The sequence below is a fragment of the Myotis nattereri genome, assembly GCF_964212035.1.
Source record: "Myotis nattereri genome assembly, chromosome: 3".
Lineage (NCBI taxonomy): Eukaryota > Metazoa > Chordata > Mammalia > Chiroptera > Vespertilionidae > Myotis > Myotis nattereri.
This window is the reverse complement of record NC_138077.1, coordinates 209,647,032-209,671,340: the sequence shown is the minus strand read 5'-3', so window position 1 is coordinate 209,671,340 and position 24,309 is coordinate 209,647,032. Positions and strand designations below refer to the sequence as shown.

The window sequence follows — 24,309 nt, the reverse complement described above, 5'->3', positions numbered from 1 at the left end:
TTCTCTACCCCAAATTCAACCAATAGAGAAGCGCAAGGAAGAAAGCCAACTCTGCCCCTCCCCCATCGCTGGATGATTGACGCTTCTCTGTATAGAGAGAAGAACGGGTAGGCTAGCAGCTAGACTACACATACATGGAAAGAAGGAATTTTTAAGAGGATAAGATAATACTATCTATGGCATTAAAATGATGACATTTATTTATTTATTAACATTTATTGATTTTTTGGAGAGAGAGAGAGAGAGAGAGAGAGAGAGAGAGAGAGAGAGAATTGTTGTTCGCTTATGTATGCATTCATTGGCTGATTCTTCTATGTGCCCTGACCTGGGATGGGACCTGCAACCTTGGCGTATTGGGAGGATGCTCTAACCACCTGAGCCACCTGGCCAGGACTGGCACTTTTTCATCTTACCCAACTGAAACTCTGTCCCCATTACACATTAGCTCCTCAGCTCCCCCCATCCCCCACCCTTTGGCAACTACCATTCTACTCTATGAATCGAGTACTCCAGGAAGTTCATATGTATGTGGAATCATGCAATTTTATCCTTTTGTGGCTGGCTTATTTCACTCACATAACTCTCACGGTGCCTGACCTGGTAGCATGTGTCAGAATGTCCTTCCCCCTGAAGGCTGAACAACATTCCATTCTATGTTTATCTGCCCGTGTTGATGGGCACTTTTGGTTGTTCCACCTTTGAGCTAGCGTGACTAATGCTGCCGTGAGCATTGGGGTCACGTATCTTTTCGATGTAGTGTTTTGGATTTCTTCGAATAAATACACAGGAGTGGAATTTCTGGGTTATAAGGTAGTTTTATTTTCAAGTGCCGTTTTCCTTAGTGGCTGCACCAATTCACAATCCCACCAGCCGGGTGTGAGGGTAGGTAGGGGGCTCCCTTTCATGGCTCTGTTTCCTCTGAGAATATTGATTGTACTGACTCTACAGGCTGTTTCCCCTGTGTCTGCTTCCTCGAGCATTAGTGTATGTTTGAGTCTGGGGCCCTTTCATCTTTTTTTTTTTTTAATCTTTTTTTTTGTTTTATTGCTTAAAGTGTTACAAAGAGTATTACATATGTCTCCTTCCCACCCCACCCCCCGCCCCCACATTCCTCTGGCCTCCCCTACCCCCTAGTGTCTTGTGTCCATTGGTTATGCTTATATGCATGCATACAAGTCCTTCAGTTGATCTCTTACCCCCCCCCCCACCCCCCAATCCTCCCCGGCCTTCCCGCTGTACTTTGACAGTCTGCTCGATGTTGCTCTGCCTCTGTATCTATTTTTATTCATAAGTTTATAATGGTCTTTATTATCCATAAATGAGTGAGGTCATGTGGTATTTTTCCTTCATTGACTGGCTTATTTCACTTAGCATAATGCTCTCCAGGTCCATCCATGCTGTTGCAAATGGTAAGAAGTCCTTCTTTTTTACAGCAGCATAGTATTCCATCGTGTAGATGTACCACAGTTTTCTAATCCATTCATCTACTGATGGGCACTTAGGCTGTTTCCAGATCTTAGCTATGGTGAATTGTGCTGCTATGAACATAGGGGTGCTTATATCCTTTCTGATTGGTGTTTCTGTTTACTTGGGATATATTCCTAGAAGTGGGATCACTGGGTCAAATGGGAGTTCCATTTTCAGTTTTTTTGAGGAAACTCCATACTGTCTTCCATAGTGGCTGCACCAGTCTGCATTCCCACCAGCAGTGCACGAGTGTTCCCTTTTCTCCGCATCCTCTCCAGCACTTGTCGTTTGTTGTTTTGTTGATGATAGCCATTCTGACAGGTGTGAGATGGTACCTCATTGTTGTTTGATTTGCATCTCTCAGATGATTAGTGACTTGTTTAGTGAGCATGTTTTCATATGTCTCTTGGCTTTCTGAATGTCCTCTTTTGAAAAGTGTCTATTTAGGTCCTTTGCCCATTTTTTGATTGGATTGTTTATCTTCCTTTTGTTAAGTTGTATGAGTTCCCTATACATGTTGGAGATTAAACCCTTATCGGTGATACCATTGGCAAATATGTTCTCCCATGCAGTGGGCTTTCTTGTTGTTTTGTAGATGTTTTCTTTTGCTGTGCAGAAGCTTTTTATTTTGATATAGTCCCATTTGTTTATTTTCTCTTTAGTTTCAAGTGCCCTAGGAGCTGTATCAGTGAAGAAGTTGCTTTGGCATTTGTCTGAGATTTTGTTGCCTTTGGATTCCTCTAGTATTTTTATGGTTTCCCGTCGTACATTTAAGTCCTTTATCCATTTTGAGTTTATTTTTGTGTATGGTGTAAGTTGGTGTTCTAGTTTTTTTGCATGTATCTGTCCAATATTCCCAACACCATTTATTGAAGAGACTATCTTGACTCCATTGTATGTTCTTGCCTCCTTTGCCAAATATTAATTGAGCATATTGGTTCGGGTCGATTTCTGGGCTCTCTATTCTATTTCATTGATCTATATGTCTGTTCTTGTGCCAGTACCAAGCAGTTTTGAGAACAGTGGCTTTGTAACACAGCTTGATATCTGGTATTGAGATCCCACCTACTTTGTTCTTCTTTCTCAGGATCGCTGCACCTATTCGGGCTCTTTTTTTTATTCCAGATGAATTTTTGGAGAGTTCGTTCTAGATCTGTGAAATATGCCGTTGGTATTTTAGTGGGAGGTGCGTTGAATTTATAGATTGCTTTGGGCAGTATGGACATTTTAATGATGTTGATTCTACCAATCCATGAACATGGTATGTTCTTCCATCTGTTTATGTTTTCCTCTATCTCTTTTTTCAACATCCTGTAGTTTTCTGAGTAGAGATCTTTTACCTCTTTAGTTAAGTTTATTCCTAGGAGTTGGGACCCTTTCATCTTCATGCTGGTTTCCTTGTGGAACCCACTCCAGTGGCCATGGGGGAGGTGGGAGGGACAGGTCTGCCAGTGGCTGGTCTTCTGGGTTTCAGGGTCCTTTCCTCACAGGTCTGACCAGCCGCAGGGCACCGCCCAGCTCCCTCCCCCCAGAGCCTCCTTGGGGAGATGCTTGGCTTCCAGCTCTGCGGCATCAGCGGAGGAGGAATCTGGGACACTGACCCGCCTGGATGCTCCTGTCCCATTCCCTGGGGCCCGTCCCTGCTGGGCCCCACGCAGAGACTGGCGCATCCCGGGGCCTCTCCCAGCACAGTCCTCTGGGACGTATTTTGGGCTGTGGCCGCCTTCTTCCATCAGTCCCGTCTGCCTCCCACATTGGAGGGAGTCTGTCATTTCTGGTTGGCCAAGGAAGCCCCTTACTGTTCTCCAGGGATGTTTGCGTTCACTCATTCATTACTTTTACCAGTGACTTTTCTATTTGAGATAAAATTCACCATTAACAATTTTTTTCATAATGCATTTAGTATGTTTGGTGTTTTTATTTCTTTCTTTATTTTAAAATATATATATTTTTATTGATTTCAGAGAGGAAGGGAGAGGGAACGAGACATAGAAACATCAATTGATCGGCTGCCTCCTGCACACGGCCCACTGGGAATTGAGCCCACAACCCAGGCGTGTGCCCTGACCGGGAATTGAACCGCGACCTCCTGGTTCATGGGTTGATGCCCAACCACTGAGCCACGCTGACCGGGCCTGTTTGGTATTTTTAAATGCTTAGCGCTTAATTCAGCAAATGCTCAGGTCACCGCAAAACCGAAGTCTATGAGATTTCAAAGCATGGTCAGACTGCAAGCATGGAGAAGGACAGTCAGTCATTGCTGGCCTTGCTTTGGGCTCCCTCTGACTAATAACTACCAGACGTTATTAATAGAAAAAAGTGAACGCTCTTTATTTGTATCCTTTGTGCCCTGTAGGTTTAGCACATAATTATTAACAAGATGAATAGTAATTGGTTACCCTAATAGAAGTTAGCAAATGCATAGCTGCTGACATTGCGTTGTGTAACAGTATTTACTGACCCTTTTAATATATGTGCTTTAGGGAACAATAAAAGGAGTTTGCACACCTGGGCCTCATGTGCAGACCTCCTAATACTTAGCGCCTTATTTTTTTAAAAAATATATTTTATTGATTTTTTTACAGAGAAGAAGGGAGAGGGATAGAGAGTTAGAAACATCGATGAGAGAGAAACATCGACCAGCTGCCTCCTGCACACTCCCCACCGGGGATGTGCCTGCAACCAAGGTACATGCCCTTGACTGGAATCGAATCTGGGACCCTTGCGTCCGCAGGCCGACGCTCTATCCACTGAGCCAAACCGGTTAGGGCTTAGCGCCTTATTTTTAACATAATTGGGATATTGTGGTTCATTTAGTTTGTAAAAGTCCCTATTTTAAAATATTTTATTGATTGATTTTGAGAGAGAGAAAGAGGGAGGGAGAGAGAGAGAGAGAGAGAGAAAGAGAGAGAGAAACATCACTTTGTTTTTCCACTTGTCTATGCATTCACTGGTTGATTCTTGTATGTGCCCTGACTGGGGATCAGACCTATAACCTTGGAGTATCAGGATGATGCTCTAACCAACTGAGCTATCCAGCCGGGGCTAAAATTCACCATTTTAAAGTGTACAGTGCAGTGATTTTATTATACTGGACTCACCCTGTGCCGCCACCACCACCATCAAATTCCAGAACATTCTACCTCCCCCCAAAGAAACCCATTGCCTCCCAAGTCTTTCCTCCTCCCATCCCCCCCACCCACTTTCCGTCTCTGTGGACTTGCCTGCCTTGGACGTTTCATGGAAGTGGAGTCCCAGGGTGTGTGGCTCAGTGTCCGGCTTCCCTAACTGTAGTGTGTTTGAGGCTGATCCGGACGGAACAGGGGTCACACGTCACCCCATTTCACGGCTGAGCGTGATTGCTTTGATGGATGGACCACGTTTTGTTTGTGGTGTCGGTGGACACTTGGGTAGCTCTACTTTTTGGCTGTAACGAATAGAGCTGCTCTGACCCTGTATGAGTGTTTGTGTAGACATATGCTTTCAGTTCTCTCGGGTAGCTATGTAGGGGAGGAATTGCTGGATCATAGGTAAATCTATGTTTGTCCCTGGCTGGGCAGCTCAGTTGGTTAGAGAGTTGTCCCCATATGCCAAGGTTGTGGGTTCGATCCCTAGTTAGGGCATGTACGAGAATCAACCAATGAATGCATAAATAAGTGGAACAATAAATCGACATCTCTCTCTCTCTCTCTCTCTCTCTCTCTCTCTCTCTCTCTCTCTCCCTTCCTTTCTCTCTCTCAAATCAATCAATAAAATTTAAAACAATAAATCTATGCTTACATTTTTGAGGAACCGTCACTGGTTTCCTCAGCCCAATCTAATTCCCATCCCCGCCAGCCTGGTGTGAGCTGCTGGTTTCTCCACACCCTCGCCAGCACTTGCTGTTGTCTGTCTTGGCGACTGCAGCCATCCCAGTGGCTGTGAAGTGGCATCTCATTGTGGTTTTGGTTTGCATTTTCCTAAGGACTAATGATGTTGGGCATCTTTTCATGTGCTGACTGGCCTTTTGTGTATCTTCTCTGGAAAAACATTTTCTTAAATCCTTGGCTCATTAAAAAAATACTTAATAGATCTTTTTTTTTTTTTAAAGGTAGAAGAGCCATTTAAAAATTATATATATATATATATATATTGATTTCAGAGAGAAAGGGAGAGGGAGAGAGAGAAACATTAATGATGAGAGAGAATCATTGATCGGCTGCCTCCTGCGCGCCCCCTATTGGGGATGGAGCCTGCAACTGGGGCACGTGCCCTTGACGTGGAATCGAACCCGGGACCCTTCAGTCCATAGGCCGATGCTCTATCCACTGAGCCACACCAACCAGGGCCTTAATAGATCTTTTTTAAAGAACAGTTTTCAATTTATAGAAAAATTGAGCAGAAAGTACTGTGAGTTCCCCCTATGGCCCCCTCTCTGCTACGCCCCACAGTCTCTCCTATTGTGAGCACCTTGCATGGGTGTGGTGTATTGTTACAGCTGATGAGCCAGTACCTGTGCGCGATTAACTAAAGTTCATAGTTTACTTTAAGGTTCACTTTTTGTGTTCGAAGTTCTATGGCTTTTGACAAACGTGTCATGTCCTGTGTCCACTGTTGCAGGATTTGCAGGGTAGTCTCAGCCCCTAAAACCCTCTGTGCTCTGCCTGTCTCTCCTCCCCTGCCCTTTACCTGGACCCTGGCGGCCACTGGTCTCCTTACTGTCGCCATAGTATTGTCTTTCCCAGAACGTCATAGAGTGGAGTCAGCCTTTACAGATTGGTTTCTTTCACTTAGAAACACATGTTTAATGTTCTGCCATGTCCTTTTTGTGCATTTTATTTTTTTAAAAATATGTTTTTATTGATTTCAGAGAGGAAAGGAGTGGGAGAGAGAGATGGAAACATCAATGATGAGAGAGAATCATTGATTGGCTGCCTCCTGCACGCCCCACGCTGGGGATCGAGCCCATAGCCTGGGCATGTGCCCTGACCAGGAATCGAACCATGACCTCCTGGTTCATAGGTTGACACTCAACCACTGTACCATGCAGGCCTGGCGCCCTATTTTAAAATTGGGACATTAATTTATTTTTAATACCAGTTTAGTGATCTCCAGGGATGTGGGCTGGGAGGTGGCTGCCTCAGGACCCTGCCTGCCCGGCGGAAGGCCGCAGCAGCCCTCTCTCGCGCGGGCAGACTGTCCCTTCCCTCGCCCTCCCTCTGTCCTCTGTGACCCTCCTCTGTGCCCTTTAGACGACCTTGTGGAGAAGAAGCCATGTTCGGGGAACTCCCCCCGCGTCTGTGAGTGCCGGGCCGGCACGTTCTGTGTCACGTCAGCCGCCAACTCCTGTGCCCGCTGCTTCCCCCACTCCGTCTGCCCCCCAGGGACGATTGTCAAGTTCCCCGGTAAGTACCCCACCCCCAGCCCGGGCCTGAGATCTGTGCCCACACCGTCCCAGCCCTGCCAACCTCCAGATGACCCCGCGCCTCCCACGGCCTCCCTGTGGGGCAGATCACAGCTCTTTCACATGGATGATGCCATCAGTGGGCCAGGCACCAGGGCCCCTGTGCCCCTCCCCTCCCCTGTGTCCCAGGCTCAGAGAGACCCTGGGGGCCCAAGGCACAGGCCTGGCTGGAGGGGGTCTGGGATGGTTTGAGGCTCGGGGTTCTTGGGGGCAAGAGAGAAACCTTAAGTCTGTCCTGGGAGACTCCTGGGAGTGAGAGGAGCAAGAGGCTGGGCACCAGGCTCGAGACTGGAAACCGCTTTCTTCCCCAACTTGCGGTGTGGCCTCAGGCAACTTCCTTACCTTCTCTGGGCTTCTGATTGTCTGACAAGGAGGGCCAGGAGGCCAGAGAGGAAATAAAGGCCACAGGTCCCGTGTGGGCAGCATGGGGAGGCCCTTCCAGAAGGGAGGCCGGGGGAGCAGGTGGGTGCTGGACCACAGCCCAGAAGAGGTGCCACTGCCACAGGGGATCAGAGGGAGCCATGTCCGCTGGGGCTGAAAGTGCTCGTGTCCTGGTCCTTCTCCAAAGTCCCATCCCACTTCCTCTCCTCCACCCTCTCCCTCTTCTCCCTGACCTCCCAGCCAGCCCAGCCACCATTCCCACAGATTTTGCCTCCCAATTCTCTCTCCTGCTCTCACCCCAGTTTCTCCCCGTGGCAGGCAGCCACAACCTCCCTTGCAAAACCACATCGTATTTTGTGTGTGTCTCCCTCACATACCTGCCTAAAAATAATAAAATATATTTTTATGTAGTATATTTAATATAAAATAAATACTGACTTGTATTAAAAATATATTTTAAACATATTTTTATTGATTTTAGAGAGGAAGGGAGAGGGAGAGAGTGAAAGAAACATCAATGATAAGAGAGATTCATTGATCGTCTGCCCCTTGCAAGCCCCACACTGGGGATCCAGCCCTTAACACGGGCATGGGCCCTGACCGGGAACTGAGCCACTGAGCCCCGAGGGCTGGGCTAGGGGACTCTTGTCTTAAAGCCTGTGTACGTGGGCATCTCTGGGTTGCTGGTTTGCTGGGCTCCAAGTCTGAGATATGTGGAGCAAAGGGAAGACCAGGGGACCCTCCTCCGGCCCCACGGCCCCTGGCCTGCCTGCCTTCCCCTTTCCTGTTCAGTCATTTAGTGCCTCGTGGAGGAGGCAGGGAAAGCGCACCCATCTGCAGGGTCTCGAGGATGCGATTTGCACCAGGACCTCCCGTGGTGTGGCCCCTCCTTCCTCCAGCCCAGCTTTCAGCACCACCCCTTGCTAACTGGGCCCCATCTGGTCTGTCACTTTCCCCTTCTACCAGGCCTTTGCATATGCTGTTCCCTTGCTCTGGGACACCCTTCCCTCCCCATTCACTTAGTTAACTCCTACTCAGCCTTGAGCTGGGTCACGCAAAACACTCTGCTAAGGGACACGCAGAAGCCCGCCACCCAGAAGCAGGGGCAGGGCGGTGGGGTGGGAAGCGCTCCGGACTGAGCATCTGATGCCTGGGGTTTCATAGAGCTCTGCATCTGTGGGGTGTGTTCCCAACGCCCTCTGGGCCTCAGTCTCCCCATCTGTCAAATGCCTTGAGTTCAGTTGTTCCAGACAGTGATGGCGAACCTATGACACGTGTGTCAGAGGTGACACGCGGACTCATTTTTTTGGTTGATTTTTCTTTGTTAAATGGCATTTAAATATGTAAAATAAATATCAAAAATATAAGTCTTTGTTTTACTATGGTTGCAAAGATCAAAAAATGTCTATATGTGACATGGCACCAGAGTTAAGTTAGGGTTTTTCAAAATGCTGGCACGCCAAGCTCAAAAGGTTCGCCATCACTGAACTAGGGCGTGTGGACCAGTGATTTCCTGTGATTGCCACACGGTGGCGCCAGAGTCCTCTCTTTGCTGCCCCTACCCACCCTGCCTGAGGCGATGCCAGTGGCTGGCCACATGTGGTCATCGAGCACCTAAATGTGTCCAGTGGCATTAAGATACGCTATCAGTATAGAATATGCATGGATTTCAAATACTTAGTATAACAGAATGTAAAACATCTCATAATTATTACTTAAAAAAATATTTTTATTGATTTCAGAGAGGGAGAGACAGAAACATCAATGATGAGAGAGAATCATTGATCGGCTGCCTCCTGCATGCCCCACGCTGGGGACCAAGCCCTCAACCTGGGCATGTGCCCTTGACTGGAATCAAACCCAGGGCCCTTCAGTCCTCAGGCTGGCACTCTATCCACTGAACCAAGCCAGCTAGGGCTCATAATTATTTTTTATATTGATTACCTGCTGACACAATATTTTAGATCCATTGAGTTAAGTAAACATATTTAAATTAATTTCGCATGTTTCTTTTTACTTTTAAAAAATATTTTTATTGATTTCAGAGAGGAAGGGAGAGGGAGAGAGAGATAGAAACATCAATGATGAGAGGGAATCATTGATTGGCTGCCTTCTGCACACATCACACTGGGGATTGAGCTTGCAACCCAGACATGTGCCCTTGACTGGAATCGAACCCAGGACATCTTCAGTCCGAAGGCCGACACTCTATCCACTGAGCCAAACCAACTAGGGCTATTTTTACCTTTTTAAAATATTTTTGTATTGATTTTTAGAGAGAGAGAGGAAGGGAGAGGGAATGAGAGATCGAAACATTGCTGAGAGAGAAACATCGATTGCTTGCCGCCTTCCAGGGATCGAGCCTGCAGCCCGAGCGTGTGCTCTGACTGGGAATTGAACCAGCAACCTTTTGGTGCAGGGGCTGATGCCCAAGCAACTGAGCCACCCTGGCCAGGGCTGTACTGTTTTTTAATGTGGCTCCTAGAAGATTTAAATGACCTGTGTGGTCTCATCATCTTCCTGTGGGACAGGGCGGCGTTGGGAGGGCTCAGCCTTTGGCTGCCAAACCCTGGCTAACTTCTAGGTTCCCCCGTGGGCTCTCCCAGGGGACAACATCTCTCCAACTGTAAAACGGGAAGTAGTTTCTGGGTCAAGTTCAGTCTCGCCAAGCCCCAGCTAAGAGCTTGCACAGCTCCTGTTCCTGAAATTCACAAAATCCCACGAGGCAGACTGCATGAGCTCCATCGTGCAGGGAGGAAACGGAGACCCAGGTGGCAGGCACATCGCTCAGGACCACCGAGCGGAGGACATCGGGCGAGGGTTTGAAGGCCACCCCCGGGTCCTGTCTCAGCGACGGGGCAGGAGTCCAGATGCGGAAAGGGACATGGTACTCCCTGGGCACCTGCTGGGTGTCCCACCGTGTGGTAGGCGCATGGGCGCCTCTCTGTCCCGACAGCAGCCCGGGGAAGACCGTGTTCTTACTATAATCCTTTGCCTTGTCTGGCGTGGCTACGACTCGATAGGGGTGACAGGCAAACCCAGGCCCACGTGATGGTGAGCGCTGTGAGTTTCCCTCCCCACTCGGCTTCCACCCAGTTAGTCTTCAGGATTCTTAGGGTTGCAAGTGGCAAAATCTCAAATGTTTGGCGCATGTAACTAAAAAGCCCGGGGACAGCTCTGGGTAGCTTCAGGCATGGCTGGATCCAGGCGCCCTGTCCTTTCCTGCCTCTCATCGCTATCTCCTATGCTTAGGTGTCTGTAAGACGCCTCCCAGCAGCTCCAGGCTTGCTCCCTACCCAACCCCAGGGGGGAGACTGCTTCTTCGGCCTACATTTCCAACAACCAAAAGTAAAACCTTGACACTGCATCTCAGACAGGTGTGGCTTAGGTCACGTGCCCATCCCTGAGCCAATCCATCTTGGCCAGAGGAATGGAAGAAATGGAATAATTTGATCGGTCCATCCTGGCCCCATGGCTACTCCTGGAAGGGAAGGGGGAGGGGAGGAAATCAGCCCTAAAACAGATACTGAGATTGGGGGGGGGGGTCCCAGGGAAAATCAGGCTGCTTTACCCCCAGGGGAACGGAGCTGGGCAGGTGTGAACACCAGATGCCACTGCGTTTGCCAAGTGCCCACCCAGGACCACTCTGGTTTGCGGCGGTAAAAGTCTATTCCTGGCGTCTGCGGACTCCTCAATACCAAGTCTGAAGGCATTGTGTCCCCTGCAGGCACAGCGCAGAGGGACACCGTCTGCGAGCCCCCTTCCCCGGGGACCAGCCCTGACTGCGGCACAGGCCCGGAGGACTGCAGGGCGCCTGCCAGGTGACTCCGGCCCTTCCCATCCAGCTCCCCTAAGGGTGGGGCTGCCTCACCCACAGGGTGCCTGGACCATAGCTGGGCTGGGGGGAGGGAGGCAGGTGGGGTTCAGCACAGGGTGCCTGGGCTCCCGGGCACAGCAGTGAGTGTGGAGAGAGGCCATCCCTGCAAGTCATTTGAGGCCCTACTGTGTGCTCTGCCTGCCCTGATTACGCAGGAGGCACAGGAGGCACAGGAAGCCCAGAAGGCGTAGAAAACACAGCCCTGGCTCCCTGACAGGGGCTTGCCGGGGGCTGCGGGCAGGAGGTCTGGGGCCCCCTGCGCCATAGAAACGGTTATCCCTGAGCACAGACCTCCCCGGCCCCATCAGCAGAACCATCCGTTCCATCTCTGGCTTTTTTCCCAGCGGCACCACCCCTCCGGCCAAGCCCACCCTGACCTCAGCCAGCTCCGACGCCAGGACCCCGCTTCTTGAAGGGGACACTCCTCTCACCCCCGAAGCTGATTCCAAAATGATGAGGGCTCCCAACTCTCTCTCCCCCGTGGGGAAGCCCAGGCTGGATCCAGGTAATTTCTGCAGAGGAGCTACAGGCTGTTTCCCATAGCAACGGTGTCTGATCGGTGGGTGACCCGTGCGGGGTGGGCCGGGTCAGTGTGGGGAGGAGAGGCTGAGGCCTGAGAGCCAGAGTAGACAGTGGGGGCACCCACTCACTTAACAGCAGTTTGGGGTGCCTCCCAAGTGCCGGACTCTCAGGTCGGTGCTGCTGCTTGCAGCAGAGCGGGTGAGCCTCTGCAGGGGTCGGTTTGGCGCCCTCCTGGTTCCCATGGCGACGGGTTGGGGCCCTCCAGCCTCCCCTGTTTATTACTTAATAGCCTCCCATGGTAGAGGTGCGCCACACGGCTTATTTAGACAGATATGTGGGTTGTTTCCACTTTGGGGCTATACTGAATACTGAAAAATCTTTGTGCAAATGTAATTTTTTCATTTCTCTTGTTGCTTTTTAAAAAAAAATTCACTTGTAGGACTTCTTATAATTCTGGGTTTTGTCCTACAGTTGTGCTCAAATACGTTCCCCACCCCGTGGCTTGCCTTCTCATTCTCTTCACGGTGTCTTTCCATGAAGAGGTGTTCTTAATTTTAATGCAGTCGGATCGGTCCATCTTTTCCTTTGTGACGGGTGCTCACTATTGCTTCGCCTTCCATGTTGAGCTCTGCCATCTTCCCTGGTGCGTGTGTATGGTGTGAGGCAGCGGTCATGGTAAAGTGTCCACGTGGATATCTAGTTGAACCAACACCATTTACCAAATAAACCATCCTTTCCCCGCAGCTTTGCACGCCAGCTTTAATGTATGTCAAAAGTCCATGTCTGTGTGGGTGTGATTCTGGACTTTGTCTCCTGTTCCATGAGTCTTCTTGTCTGTTGTGTGAACACTGTACTGTCTTAATTCCTGCAGGTTTTCGGGAAGTCTTCCTGGATGGCTGAGCAACTTCTTCAGCTTTGTTCTTCTAGAATTGGCTCTTCTAGTAATTTTCGTTTCCACATACATTTTTAAAGTTAGTTTTTAACGTTTTTTTTTAAATTGATTTAAGAGAGAGGAAGGGAGAGGGAGAGACAGTCAGAAACATCGATGATGAGAGAGAATCATCGAATGGCTGCCTCCTGCATGCCCCCTACTGACACTCCAACATGTGCCCTGACCAGGAATTGAACTGTGACCTCCTGGTTCATGGGTTCAGTGCTCAACCACTGCACAACACATACATTTTAGAATAAGCTTTTCAAATCCCACCGAATGTCCTGCTGAGATTTCGGTAAGGGTTGCCGTGAAGCTGTTGATCAGTTTGGAGAGAATCCACTGCTGCAGTGTTGAGTATGCAGCATAGCCCTACATTTGTTTAGGCCTTCTTTAAATTCTCCCAGTAATGCTTTATTATTTTTTTCTATGTAGAGATGTTTACATGTTTCTGTTAGAGATCTAGGTATTTGATATTTCTTTTTAAAAAAAAATATTGATTTTTTACAGAGAGGAAGGGAGAAGGATAGAGAGTTAGAAACAACGATGAGAGAGAAACATCAATCAGCCGCCTCCTGCACATCTCCCACTGGGGATGTGCCTGCAACCAAGGTACATGCCCTTGACCGGAATCGAACCCGCGACCCTTGAGTCTGCAGGCCGATGCTCTATCCACTGAGCCAAACCGGTTAGGGTGGTATTTGATATTTCTGGTGATGACCCAACGATATCTTTTTCAATATGTCATGTTCCAATTCTTTTTGAACCGTGTGAAATTGCCAATATTTGACTGGCTGACCTATCAAGACAGCATTTCCATATGGCTCAACCCACATACACAGACATTTAATTGACTCAGATATCGGAACATTGTCTCCAACTACCTTGCTCGTTCACTTGTTAGTTCTAATGATGCACCTGCAGATTCTTTGGGATTATCTGGGTACTCAGGGATATCATGTCTATAACAGATGGATATCTCCCTTTCTAAAAACTGTCACTTTTATTTCTTTTTCTTGCCCTATTGCATTGCCTAGGGTTCTGTACCCTGCTTAAATAGTCATTGTGATGGTAGAACTCCTTGCCTCATTGCTGATCTCAAAGGGCAAGGGCTGTCAAAGCTTTGAGGAGTGAGCGTGGAGCGAGGGCCCTGGCATAGTGGGAATGGTGGATGGATGTGGGGGGGCGAGACCAAAGGTATAGGGGGCTCAGAGCTCATCTCCTGTGTGGCCTTAGACACAGTCCTTCCCTCTCTGAGCCTCATGACCTGCTCTGGGGATGGGTCTGCCGTGTGTGGGGTGTGGCCACGGAGCTGGGGGGGCTTTAGTGATTGCGGGGAGGTGAGGCCTCTGCCAAGGTGGCCTGACCCGAACTGTCTCTGCTTCTTTCCCCAGGGCGGTCCCCGCAGCGCCTGTGCCCTCTGGGGTCCGCCGACTGCAGGAAGCAGTGTGAGCGGGACTACTACCTGGACAGGGACGGCCGCTGCACAGCCTGCGTGACCTGCTCGGGAGGTAGGAGCCCGTCTTTGCACCAGGGGCGCCTTCCGGGGCCGGGGGTGGGCGTCTTGCAGGAGAGGCTGAGCAGCTGGGGGTGGGGAGCTCTGAGTTGGTCTTGGGCTGGGCCTGGTTCAGCTCTCTGGTGTCCTGAGCTGTCAGCTTCTAGTGGCTCCCCCTCATGGTTGGGGTTGTGATGGCAGCGACCCCTTCTCAGAGACCTTCCATGCACTCACTCTCCCCTGCAAGCGAACTTTTGTCAACCGCCTCCCTGTTCCAAACTCGTCCCGTTATTTTCGTAACTATCGTGTGGTGCACAGGTGGCGATTGTCCCCATTTTACAGAAGAGGGAACTGAGGCTTAGGGAAGTCAAGGGACCGCAGAGGCCACAGTGCAGGGGTGGAGTCTGACGTAGGTGTCTGCCCCCAGCTTCTGGGCTCTGGTCCCCGCACAGCGCTGCCTCTTGGAGCAGACACTTAGGGGTGGGCGCTGTGTGCACAGCAGGCTGACATCTGGAGGTGCTTTCCCGGGGGCCAGCTCCCCGCAGCCTCGTAGCACCACCAACTGCCCTGTGACGTCCGGGAGGGTCACACGGGGCGGGGAGGTGGCCCAGGACTCAGGCTTCTTAGGTTGTTAGCATCCGGCTCGTCACAGAGGCCATCGCAGGAAGGAGTGACTCTGTCTCCTTGTCCGGGGTTTCTTCATGCAGCGACCCCGGCCAGCGTCGAGGGAGACCAGACAGGGAAGAGCAGTCGGTCCCTGGGGGCCGCTGTTCCAGGAAAGGCGGCGTAGCAAATTCTCTCACAACTTAGTACGAAAGCCAAGCCACTCGTTGTCCTCATGGATTCCGGGGGTCAGAATTCAGACAGGACATTGGGGGACCGCTGGTCTTTGTTCCATGACTCTGGGGTCTCAGCTGGAAAACTTGAAGGCTGGAGGCTGGAAGCATCTGAGCACTTATGGTTGCGTTTCTGGGGGCCGATGCCAGTCGCCATGTGGGGCCTCACGCTGGGCTTTCTCGCGGCCTGGTGGCTGGATCCCAGGAATGGGGGCGGGGAGGATTGGAGAAGCCACATTGCTTCTTTTTTTTTAAAATAAAGAATTACTTCAGCTTTATTTTTAAATGACAACCAAGCAGAAAAATGGACAAAATCTATAAAACCGAGCCATTCATAGGAGACACAAATCATATACCATAGCTATAAAAATATTTTTAATGATCAGTCTCATTAGGAATGAGAGATATGCAATAAGATGCCATTATTTTACCTATTTTGCCTTATTTTACCTATAAGATCCACAAAAATTAGAAAGATTGATATCTGTTGGTAAGATGATGAAGGAAAAGATACTCTCCAACATGGTTGGTAGAATTTAAATATGACCTTGCCTTGGACTCACACGGCGTGACTCCCACCACCTCTCCCTGTTGAGGTGGTCACAGACCCCACGCGAGTTAAGGGAAGGGGAGCATCGAGCCTCTTGGTGTGTGAGTGCCAGAGCCCTGCAAGAGCAGACGGGCCCGGATTGTTGCTCTGGCCATCGTCAGATGGAGAAACAAGACAGCTCTGGCCCGAGCACTCCTTTAACTCGTAATGGAAGCTTGAGGGGCAGCGAGGGGCCAAGAGCACAGGTTCTGGAGCCCAAGCGCCAAGGTTCAGATCTTGGCTCTACCACTTGGTAGCTTAGCAGCTCCAGCCAGCTTCCGAACCTCCCCGTGCCTCAGTTTCCTCATCTGTACAATGGGCGTAATCATAGGGCTATCGCAGGGAGCTGTGGGAACGAAATAGATGGAACTGAATGAATCAGGTAGGGCGTTAGGAACACTGCCTCGCACGCTCATGATGACATGAATAGCCATAGCAGTGGTAATAGCTGTCATCATCCCCAGCCATCTCACTCCTGGCCGAGCCCACTCCTGCCCTTGGCACAAACTCCCCCGGTGCCCGCCAGTTCCTGCTCTCCCCGGGGGTGCGGCCCCTCCCCTTTATCATGTGAGGCCTCTCAGAAAACGGCCCAGAAGAAGGGCTCTTACTGAGCAAGTCACATTGGTCTCACCTGAGGCAGTGACTCTATTTTCACATAAATAGAGGATGCAAAATGTCTCCAAACATATATAGGTGCATTCTTTTTTTTTTAATATATTTTATTGATTTTTTACAGAGAGGAAGGGAGAGAGATAGAGAGTTAGAAACATCGATGAGAGAGAAACATCGATCAGCTGCCTCCTGCACATCCCCCACTGGGGATATGCCCGCAACCAAGGTACATGCCCTTGACCGGAATCGAACCTGGGACCTTTCAGTCCGCAAGCCGATGCTCTATCCACTGAGCCAAACCGGTTTTGGCTATAGGTGCATTCTTATACCTTTTCTTTTATGAAAGCTCTAGCCTTTTATTTGTTGTTGGAAAAAAAGCCTTTTTATCATCGACGATTTCAAACTTGTTCAGAAGTAGAGGGGATCGGGAATGGGATGGACGATCACCAGTTTCAAAGAATCGGGGTCAGTCTTGGTTCATCTATCCCCATGCCCAGTCACCCTGCCCTCTGGATGCCTTCAAACAGCTTTATTGAGATACTAGAGGCCCGGTGCATGAAATTCGCTAGCTGAGAGGGGGAGGGAGAGGTCATTCCGGAAGGTCATTCTGGAAGGTCGTTCTGCCATCTGGTCGAATTAGCATATTAGCTCTTTATTATATAGGACAGTTGATGTCTAATAAAACACACGTGTTTAAAGTGTGCAATTTGATACGTTTTGACCTATGTATGGGACTGTGAAACCACCCCCACAGGGAAGGTAATAAACACCCATCTCCCCCCATGCCCCTTATCTTCCCTCCCCCGCCCTGACCTCCACCCACACCCTCCCCCCATGCTTCCTCATGCCCCTTATCTTCCCTCCCCCACCCGACCCCCACCCACACCCAGCAGTCTGTCTGCTTCCTCACTATGGAATAAGCTGCACTTTCCACCACTTTCTGTGAGTGGAAGCATGTAGGATATACTCCTTTCTTGTCTGCTTTTGCTCAGCGGCATTATTTGGAGCGGGCCAAAGGCCAGCTCGATGGGGAAGTCAGGTGAATAATTGCTCCAGAGTGAATGCACCCCTAGCCTCCGGGGTCTCCTGCACCCGCTGCCCTTGCCACCCTCCATCCTCCCTTTCTCTGTGCCCCTCAGATCACCTCGTGGAGAAGACACCTTGCACGTGGAACTCCTCCCGCGTCTGTGAATGTCGACCTGGCATGATCTGTGTCACGTCAGCCACCAACTCCTGTGCCCGCTGCCTCGCCCGCCCTGTTGTCCCACCCCAGGTGGTCAGCACATGCCAGGGTAAGCCGCGCACCCCCGACCGGGGGCTGAGGTCTGTGCCCAGCAGCCGGCAGCCGTATCGCTCCCACCCCCACGGGGCCAAGGGCCTGCAACCCCAGCTGTGACCCAGGTCGGGTTCGGGCTTTGTTTCTCTTTGAATAATTAGATCCCGTGAGCGGCAAGAAATCCACATTTGTCATTTTGGTCAGAATTTCTGATGATGATTAAAAAAAGAATTCTTCTTCCTGAAATTGTTGGGCTGGTAAAATCTTGACTTATTTGCAAGGCCATTTGATTGGCTCAAGATAGAGACGTGGAAAGAGGCCCCCCACTCAAGCCGGTGACAGTGGCCAGGTGGCAGAAAAGTCGAAACTCTGACCGAAAAGAAATGAAAGCAGGCTCAGCAGCAGCGGAGAGGGTCCCACACACCCCTAGAAAGCAGAGAAGAGAGGAAAGGAGGGTGACAAGCAAAGCCCAGGGGAGGGAAGCTCACCCCAGAATTCACTCCTGAGGGCCAGGGGGACGGCGAGAGGTGACTTGCTCATCAGACCCCCCAGAGAAGCCCTGGGCTCAGAGCAGGCAAACACATTGAATGACGGGAGTGAAATGGAGAATTGCTAAGTGTAACTTCATCTTTAAAATAAAGTTAAAAAAAATCTATACCAGTGGTAACCATGGACACTGAGCAGTCTGAGCAGGTGGTGCCTGGGCTTTTATCTCCTGGTGAAAATGATCAATTTTTTGGCTAAAGACCCTGAAGGGGTCTCTATGGGAAGCCAGGGCTGCCACGCTGGTGTGACGCCCTCGCCGTGTGTTTGGGAGCACGCCTTGTGCAGTCTGTCGCTGCTCTGTCACCGAGGGGAGGACGCCAGCCCACAGGCCCCACCCGCAGGCCGGGGTGCCAGGCAGACCTCCTGCTCTGGGAAGAGACCCATTGGGGAAAGGACACACTGACACCACAGCACGAGGAACCCCACCAGCTCCTGGAATGTTCAGTAGTCCTTTGTAAGTAACATGAGCGAGCAGTAAAGATGTCCAGGCTTCAGGGAAAACCAGAGAATAACAAGATATACGGACAGGAAAACTTCCTACAGCTGAAGCAACGATGAACCTAGGAATAGCCGAGAACTTAAAAGATTCAAACGGCCCTGGCAAGTTTGGCTCAGTGGATAGAGTGTCGGCCTGCGGACGGAAGGGTCCCGGGTTCGATTCTGGGCAAAGGCACATGCCCGGGTTGCGGGCTTGATCCCCAGTGTGGGGTTTGCAGGAAGCAGCCGATCAATGGTTCTCTCTCATCATTGATGTTTCTCTCTCTCTCCTTCTACCTTCCTCTCTGAAATAAATAAAAAATATTTAAAAAATATTTAAACGTGTCCACAGAAAAATTCAGGAAGTTGTTACGTCCACACAGTGAGAGCAGAATGCTATGGAAAAGGAACAGTGAAAGAGCAGAGGGCAAGTGGTGGCTTCTAGAAGGTGTGCTTGTTATCAATCGATTGCCTCTCAGCTCCCAGTTCACCTGCAGGACCCACTCTGCTGAAGGATTGGACTCTGACTCTTGAAGCATTTCTCCTTGTGAGCATGATGTTAAGCTTTGCCAGTAGAGGGCACTGGTCCTTTATCCATTTATGTATGAACTAGAGGCCTGGTGCACGAAATTCATGCACGGGGTGGGGGTTTCCTCAGCCCAGCCTGTACCCGCTCCAATCCGGGATCCCTCTCACAATCCAGGACCGCTGGCTCCTAACTGCTCACCTGCCTGCCTGCCTGATCACCCCTAGCCGCCTCTGCCTGCCGGCCTGATTGCCCCTAACTGCCCCCCCCCCCCCGCTGGCCTGGTCGCCCCCAACTGCCCACCTCTGCCGGCCTGGTTGCCCCTAACTGCCCCCCCCCACCGGCCTGGTCACCCCCAACTGCCCCCCCTGCTGCCCTCATTGCCCCACGCAGCCTGCTGTTTAGTTGTTTGGTCATCCCTCGCTAACCTCCTTGCCGGCCTTGTCACCCCACGTAGCCTGCTGTATGGTCGTTGCTGTTACTGTGACGGCATCCTGGACAATTTGCATATTCCTCTATTATTAGTATAGATGGACTCAGGTTGCTTCCATGGCTTGGCTACTGTAAATACTGCTGCAATGAACATAGGGGTGCATATGTGTTTTCGAATTAGTGTTTTGGGGTTCTTTGGGTCAACACCCAGAAGTGGTGTTGCTGGATCATATGGTAGTTCTGTTTTTAATTTTTGGAAGCACCTCCATATGGTTTTCCATAGTGTCTGCACCAATTTATAATCCCACCAGCAGTGCCTAAGAGTTCCCTTTTCTCTGCTTCTTCATCAACACTTGTTTGTTGATTTGTTGATGCTAGCCATCTGATAGGTGTGAGGTGGTATCTCACTGTTATTTAATTTGCATTTCCCTGATTAATGATGTTGAGAATCTTTTCATATGTCCGTTGGCCATCTGTATGTCCTCTTTGGAGAAATGTCTATTCAGGTCCTCTGTCCATTTTATCATCGGGTTGTTTGTCTTTTAGGTGTTAAGGTATATGAGTTCCTTATATGTTTTTGATATTAACCCCTTGTTGGATGTATCATTGGTGAATGTCTTCTCCCATTCAGTAGGTTGGGTTTTGTTGTTGGTGATGGTTTCCTTCTCTGCACAAAGGCTTTTTATTCTGATGCAGTCCTATTTGTTTATTTTTTCTTTTGTTTTCATTACCTAAGGAGACATATCTAAAAAATATGACTTCCCAGGTGGTGCAGAGTCATGTAGAGAAGGGTCTTGATGTGGGGCAGGGTGGGGAGTTGGACCTACACTGATCCCATCACTAATTAAAATCATTGCTTTGGCCCAGTTGGTGTGGCTCAGTGGTGGAGCATCAACCAATGGACCAGGAGGTCACGGTTTGATTCCTGGTCAGGGCACATGCCTGGGTGGCAGGCTCCATCCCCAGTGTGAGGCATGCAGGAGGCAGCTAATCAATAATTCTCATCATTAATGTTTCTATCTCTCTCCCTTTCCCTTCCTCTCTGAAATCAATAAAAACCTATTTAAAAAAATCATTGCTTTGGGGAGAAAGACTTTATTTTTACTTATCTTTTTCTTTATTTTTATTGTTGACACTATTACAGATGTCTCCATTTAAGACTTGATTTTTAAAAACAGCTTTATTGAGATATAATCCTATGCCATAAAATCTATTCACTTTAAGGGTACAATTCTATGATTTTTAAGAAACTTACAGCCCCGTCGGCATGACTCAGTGGTTGAGCGTTGACTATGAACCAGGAGGTCGATTCTCAGTCGGGGCACATGCCAGGGTTATGGGCTTGATCCCCAGTGTGAGGCATGCAGGAGGCAGCTGATCATTGATTCTCTCTTATTATTGATGTTTCTATCTCTCTCTCCCTCTCCCTTCCTCTCTGAAATAAATAAAAAAAAATATTTTTTTAAAAAGAAACTTACAAAGTTATGAAACTATCACCACTGAAAAAATCTAGGAACTATAAACAGAGCCACTTTAAAGTGGTGTCAGCGCCGTGCCTTATGCCTCAAACCTTCGGAATGTTAGAACTGGGCAAAGGAGCCTTCGGACTGGGCCTAAGCAGCCTCGTGTTCTGAAGAACTGTTTGCAGAGATAACAAGAAGGCAGATCTGAGGAATACCGGGCGGATGACTACAGGGCCGAAAAGGAAAACCATCCTTTAGGGCTGACAGCACGGAGCTGTTTTATCTGCACCTATAGCAATGCCTCCCTTCGTTGATGTGATTGATATTCTACTGACGTAATATTCCTTCTGCTGATGTGACCGCCCCCCTGCCCTTTCTCGTAACCACCCCCGCCTTTGCTTCCTAATCAGAACACCATTTGGGTTTCTGTCTGAATCAGGGCTTCCCAGATAACTATTTTTATTTTTATTTTTTTTTACCTCAAATAAACCCCTGTTGCCTCTCACTTTGGCCTTTTGCTTTCAGGTTAACACCATGATCTAAGAAACCCCGTGCCCATTAATAGCCACCCCGCCCCTCCCTCCATCCCCAGCTCGGAGACCCACTGATCTACTTCCTGTCCCTCTAGGTTAGACCCTTAGAGACATTTTCAGAATGTGTTCTTCTGTGTCAGCTGCTTTCACTGGACATGACACACGTGGGGTTCGTCCATGCTGTCGCATGTGTTAATACTTTGTTCCTTCTATTTTTATTTTTGTTAATCTTCACCCGAGGATATTTCTCCATTGATTTTTAGAGAGAGTGGAAGGGAGGGAGGCAGGGGGATAGAGAAACATTGGTGTGAGAGAGACACATTGATTGGTTGCCTCCCACACATGCCTCAAACCGGGGCTGGGGATCAAACTTGCAACCCAGGTATGTATGTGCCCTTGACCAGGAAATGAACCTGGATGGGTGGGCCAACACTCTAACCACTGAGCACACCGGCCAGGGCGCTTCGTTCCTTTTATGGCCAAACAAGACTCCAGTGAACGGGTATACTGCATTTTGTTGACCCATTTACCAGTTGAGGGACATCTAAGCTGTTCCCACTTCTTTGACTGCTGTGAGGAATGCTCTGTGAACAAGGGTGTGCGTGAGACCTGACTGTATTGCTGTGGCACCCCCAGCCTCTCCGGCCTCCACCAGCCTCTCCTCCGCGCCCTCCTCTCTCCCACCCTGGGCCTCCCACCTTCTGTGTCCTCTGCCGATACCCCCACGCGGACTCACATCCCAGCAACCCCCTCCTTGGGGAAGCCCCCCCGTCCAGGAGGGGTTGAGTCCCTTGCTTTAGGTGTCATGCTCTGTGTGACACCTGAATCACACTCACAGCCCGTGAGTCCCCGAGGGTGGGATCTTGTGTATTTTACTCATTGCTCTATCCCAGCTCCCAGCACATCCAGCATGGCCAGGGTTCAGGATCTGGAGAAGGGGCTGACGCACACAGGAAAACACTAGACAAGAGATATGAATGTAGAAACCATGGGGGAGCCAGGTGGAAACTGCCCTCTAGAGCAGCGGTTCTCAACCTGTGGGTCGTGACCCCTTTGGGGGTTTGAACGACCCTTTCACGGGGGTCACCTAAGACCATCAGAAAACATATATAATTACATATTGTTTTTGTGATTAATCACTATGCTTTAATTATGTTCAATTTGTAACAATGAAATTGGGGGTCACCACAACATGAGGAACTGTATGAAAGGGTCGCGGCATTAGGAAGGTTGAGAACCGCTGCTCTAGAGGAAAAGCTCCCTGAAGCCCTGGACCTGTTAGCTTTTATTCAATTTTAGATACACATCTTGCCCTCAGGCACAGCAATCTGGTAGCAGACAGACTATCTCAAAGGTCAGTAAATATTAGTAAAGATTTACTTAAAGGCTATTAGGTCAGGAAATTGCTTCAAGCCACCACTGTCTCGACAGAACAATCGGTGCATAGCTTTAGCCCTTGCTAAAACTCAAGGTTCATCAGCTTTCTGAGTTCCTTGTTGCGCTTTCGTGATAGTGTTTGACAATGGATAGCTTCCCGCACCCCGAGTCATAGTAGGTGCTCAATAAAGAACTGTTGCATGGAAGGAAAGAAGGAGGGTGGGGTGGGTAGGCGAAGGGAGGAGGCAGAGCCAGGACACAAACCTGCCCAACTGCAATGTCCTTGAGGCCTTGCCGTGCGGTCTCCTGGAGGCCACCAGTGCCGGCTGGGTAAGCTCCTGGCACTGACTCTGACGACCACTCTTTGCAGGCAAAGCTGAGAGGAACACCACCTACGAGCCGCCTCACCTGGGGACCCACCTTAACCGCAGCACCAACCCAGAGGACAGCGAGGTGCCGGCCAGGTGACTCTGTGGCTCCTTCTGGGGAACTGGACTGGAAGGAGGGGGTGGGGTCCAGGCTGGAGCTCTGTGCCAAGCCCCAAAGCCACTTTGGAGAACGCATGCCCAGCTCTGTGCTGGCACCAAGCCAGAATGCCTGGAAGTGCAGCCCCCGCCTGGGGATGGTATCTGGGGAAAGGGAAGCATTCCTGAGCAAGCCCCCTCTTCTGGCTGCGTCCTTGGCCTCACCTCTGGCTTCTCTGCCCGCAGCACCAGCGCCTCCCAGATCTCCCTGGCCGGAAAGGGGCATGGAGGAGGCGCCACCCATGCCCGGGAGGACACCTCCCTCTCAACAAGTGCTCCTGTCTCTTTCTCCTCCGCGGGGAGACCCATCCTGGTTTCAGGTAATGATCACCCCCAGGAGGCAGGGCCTTCCTCCCAGGCGGGCGGAAGGAGGGGGCTTCTCCCCAGTCTACAGTTATCCACTGGGTAGGGGGGCCACAGTGGACCCCGGGTTTCCAGCTTCCTGGGCTGCGGGTCTGCCACTTGCTACCCATTAATTCTTGCTGGTCAGGATTTCATTCACAGCTTCCTCCCCGTGGCCCATAATTGCTACTCAGGAAGTATTTGGTGAAGGATTTTATGACCTGGGCTAGTTGCTTAATGCCCTTGAGCCCCCGTTTTCTCCCGTGCAGAGCTGGAATAGCACGCACCATGCAGGGGGGTATGTAGCTACCCGGTCCGGACCTTCCCTTGCAGACATTTGCTCTAAGTGCAATGCGTTCTAGGACTTGCAGTTCCAGCATTGCACACCAGGCGGCGGCGGTTCTCAGGCCAGCGGTTCTCAGCGTGGTCCCTGAACTCACAGCATCAGCAACTTGTTAGAAAAACAAACCATGGCCCCACCCAGCCCTCCAGAATCCGAATCCGCTTTTTACCACGGTCCCCAGAGACTCCTCTGCACGTTAAAGTTTGAGAAGCATTTTTTGGCACAAACCACTTTTTTTTAGCATCTAAACATGCACGAAAAGCAGTAACTAGTTACACGATCTTCGTAAGCGACAAAAGAAGAGAGGAGGCAAGTTA

General features: G+C 50.0%; 1 protein-coding gene across 1 annotated transcript in view; it reads left to right on the top strand.

Moving 5' to 3' along the window:
* TNFRSF8 (TNF receptor superfamily member 8) overlaps positions 1-24,309 on the top strand; it is a gene marked incomplete at its 5' end in the record, with an annotated part of 58,232 nt that overhangs the window by 14,719 nt on the left and 19,204 nt on the right. Inside the window, 7 exons of the mRNA XM_081086125.1 lie at positions 6,699-6,851; positions 11,019-11,112; positions 11,513-11,673; positions 14,016-14,132; positions 17,293-17,445; positions 23,154-23,247; positions 23,494-23,627. Of these exons, the coding sequence (XP_080942251.1) occupies positions 6,699-6,851; positions 11,019-11,112; positions 11,513-11,673; positions 14,016-14,132; positions 17,293-17,445; positions 23,154-23,247; positions 23,494-23,627 (906 nt within the window). The remainder of the gene's footprint in view (positions 1-6,698; positions 6,852-11,018; positions 11,113-11,512; positions 11,674-14,015; positions 14,133-17,292; positions 17,446-23,153; positions 23,248-23,493; positions 23,628-24,309) is intronic.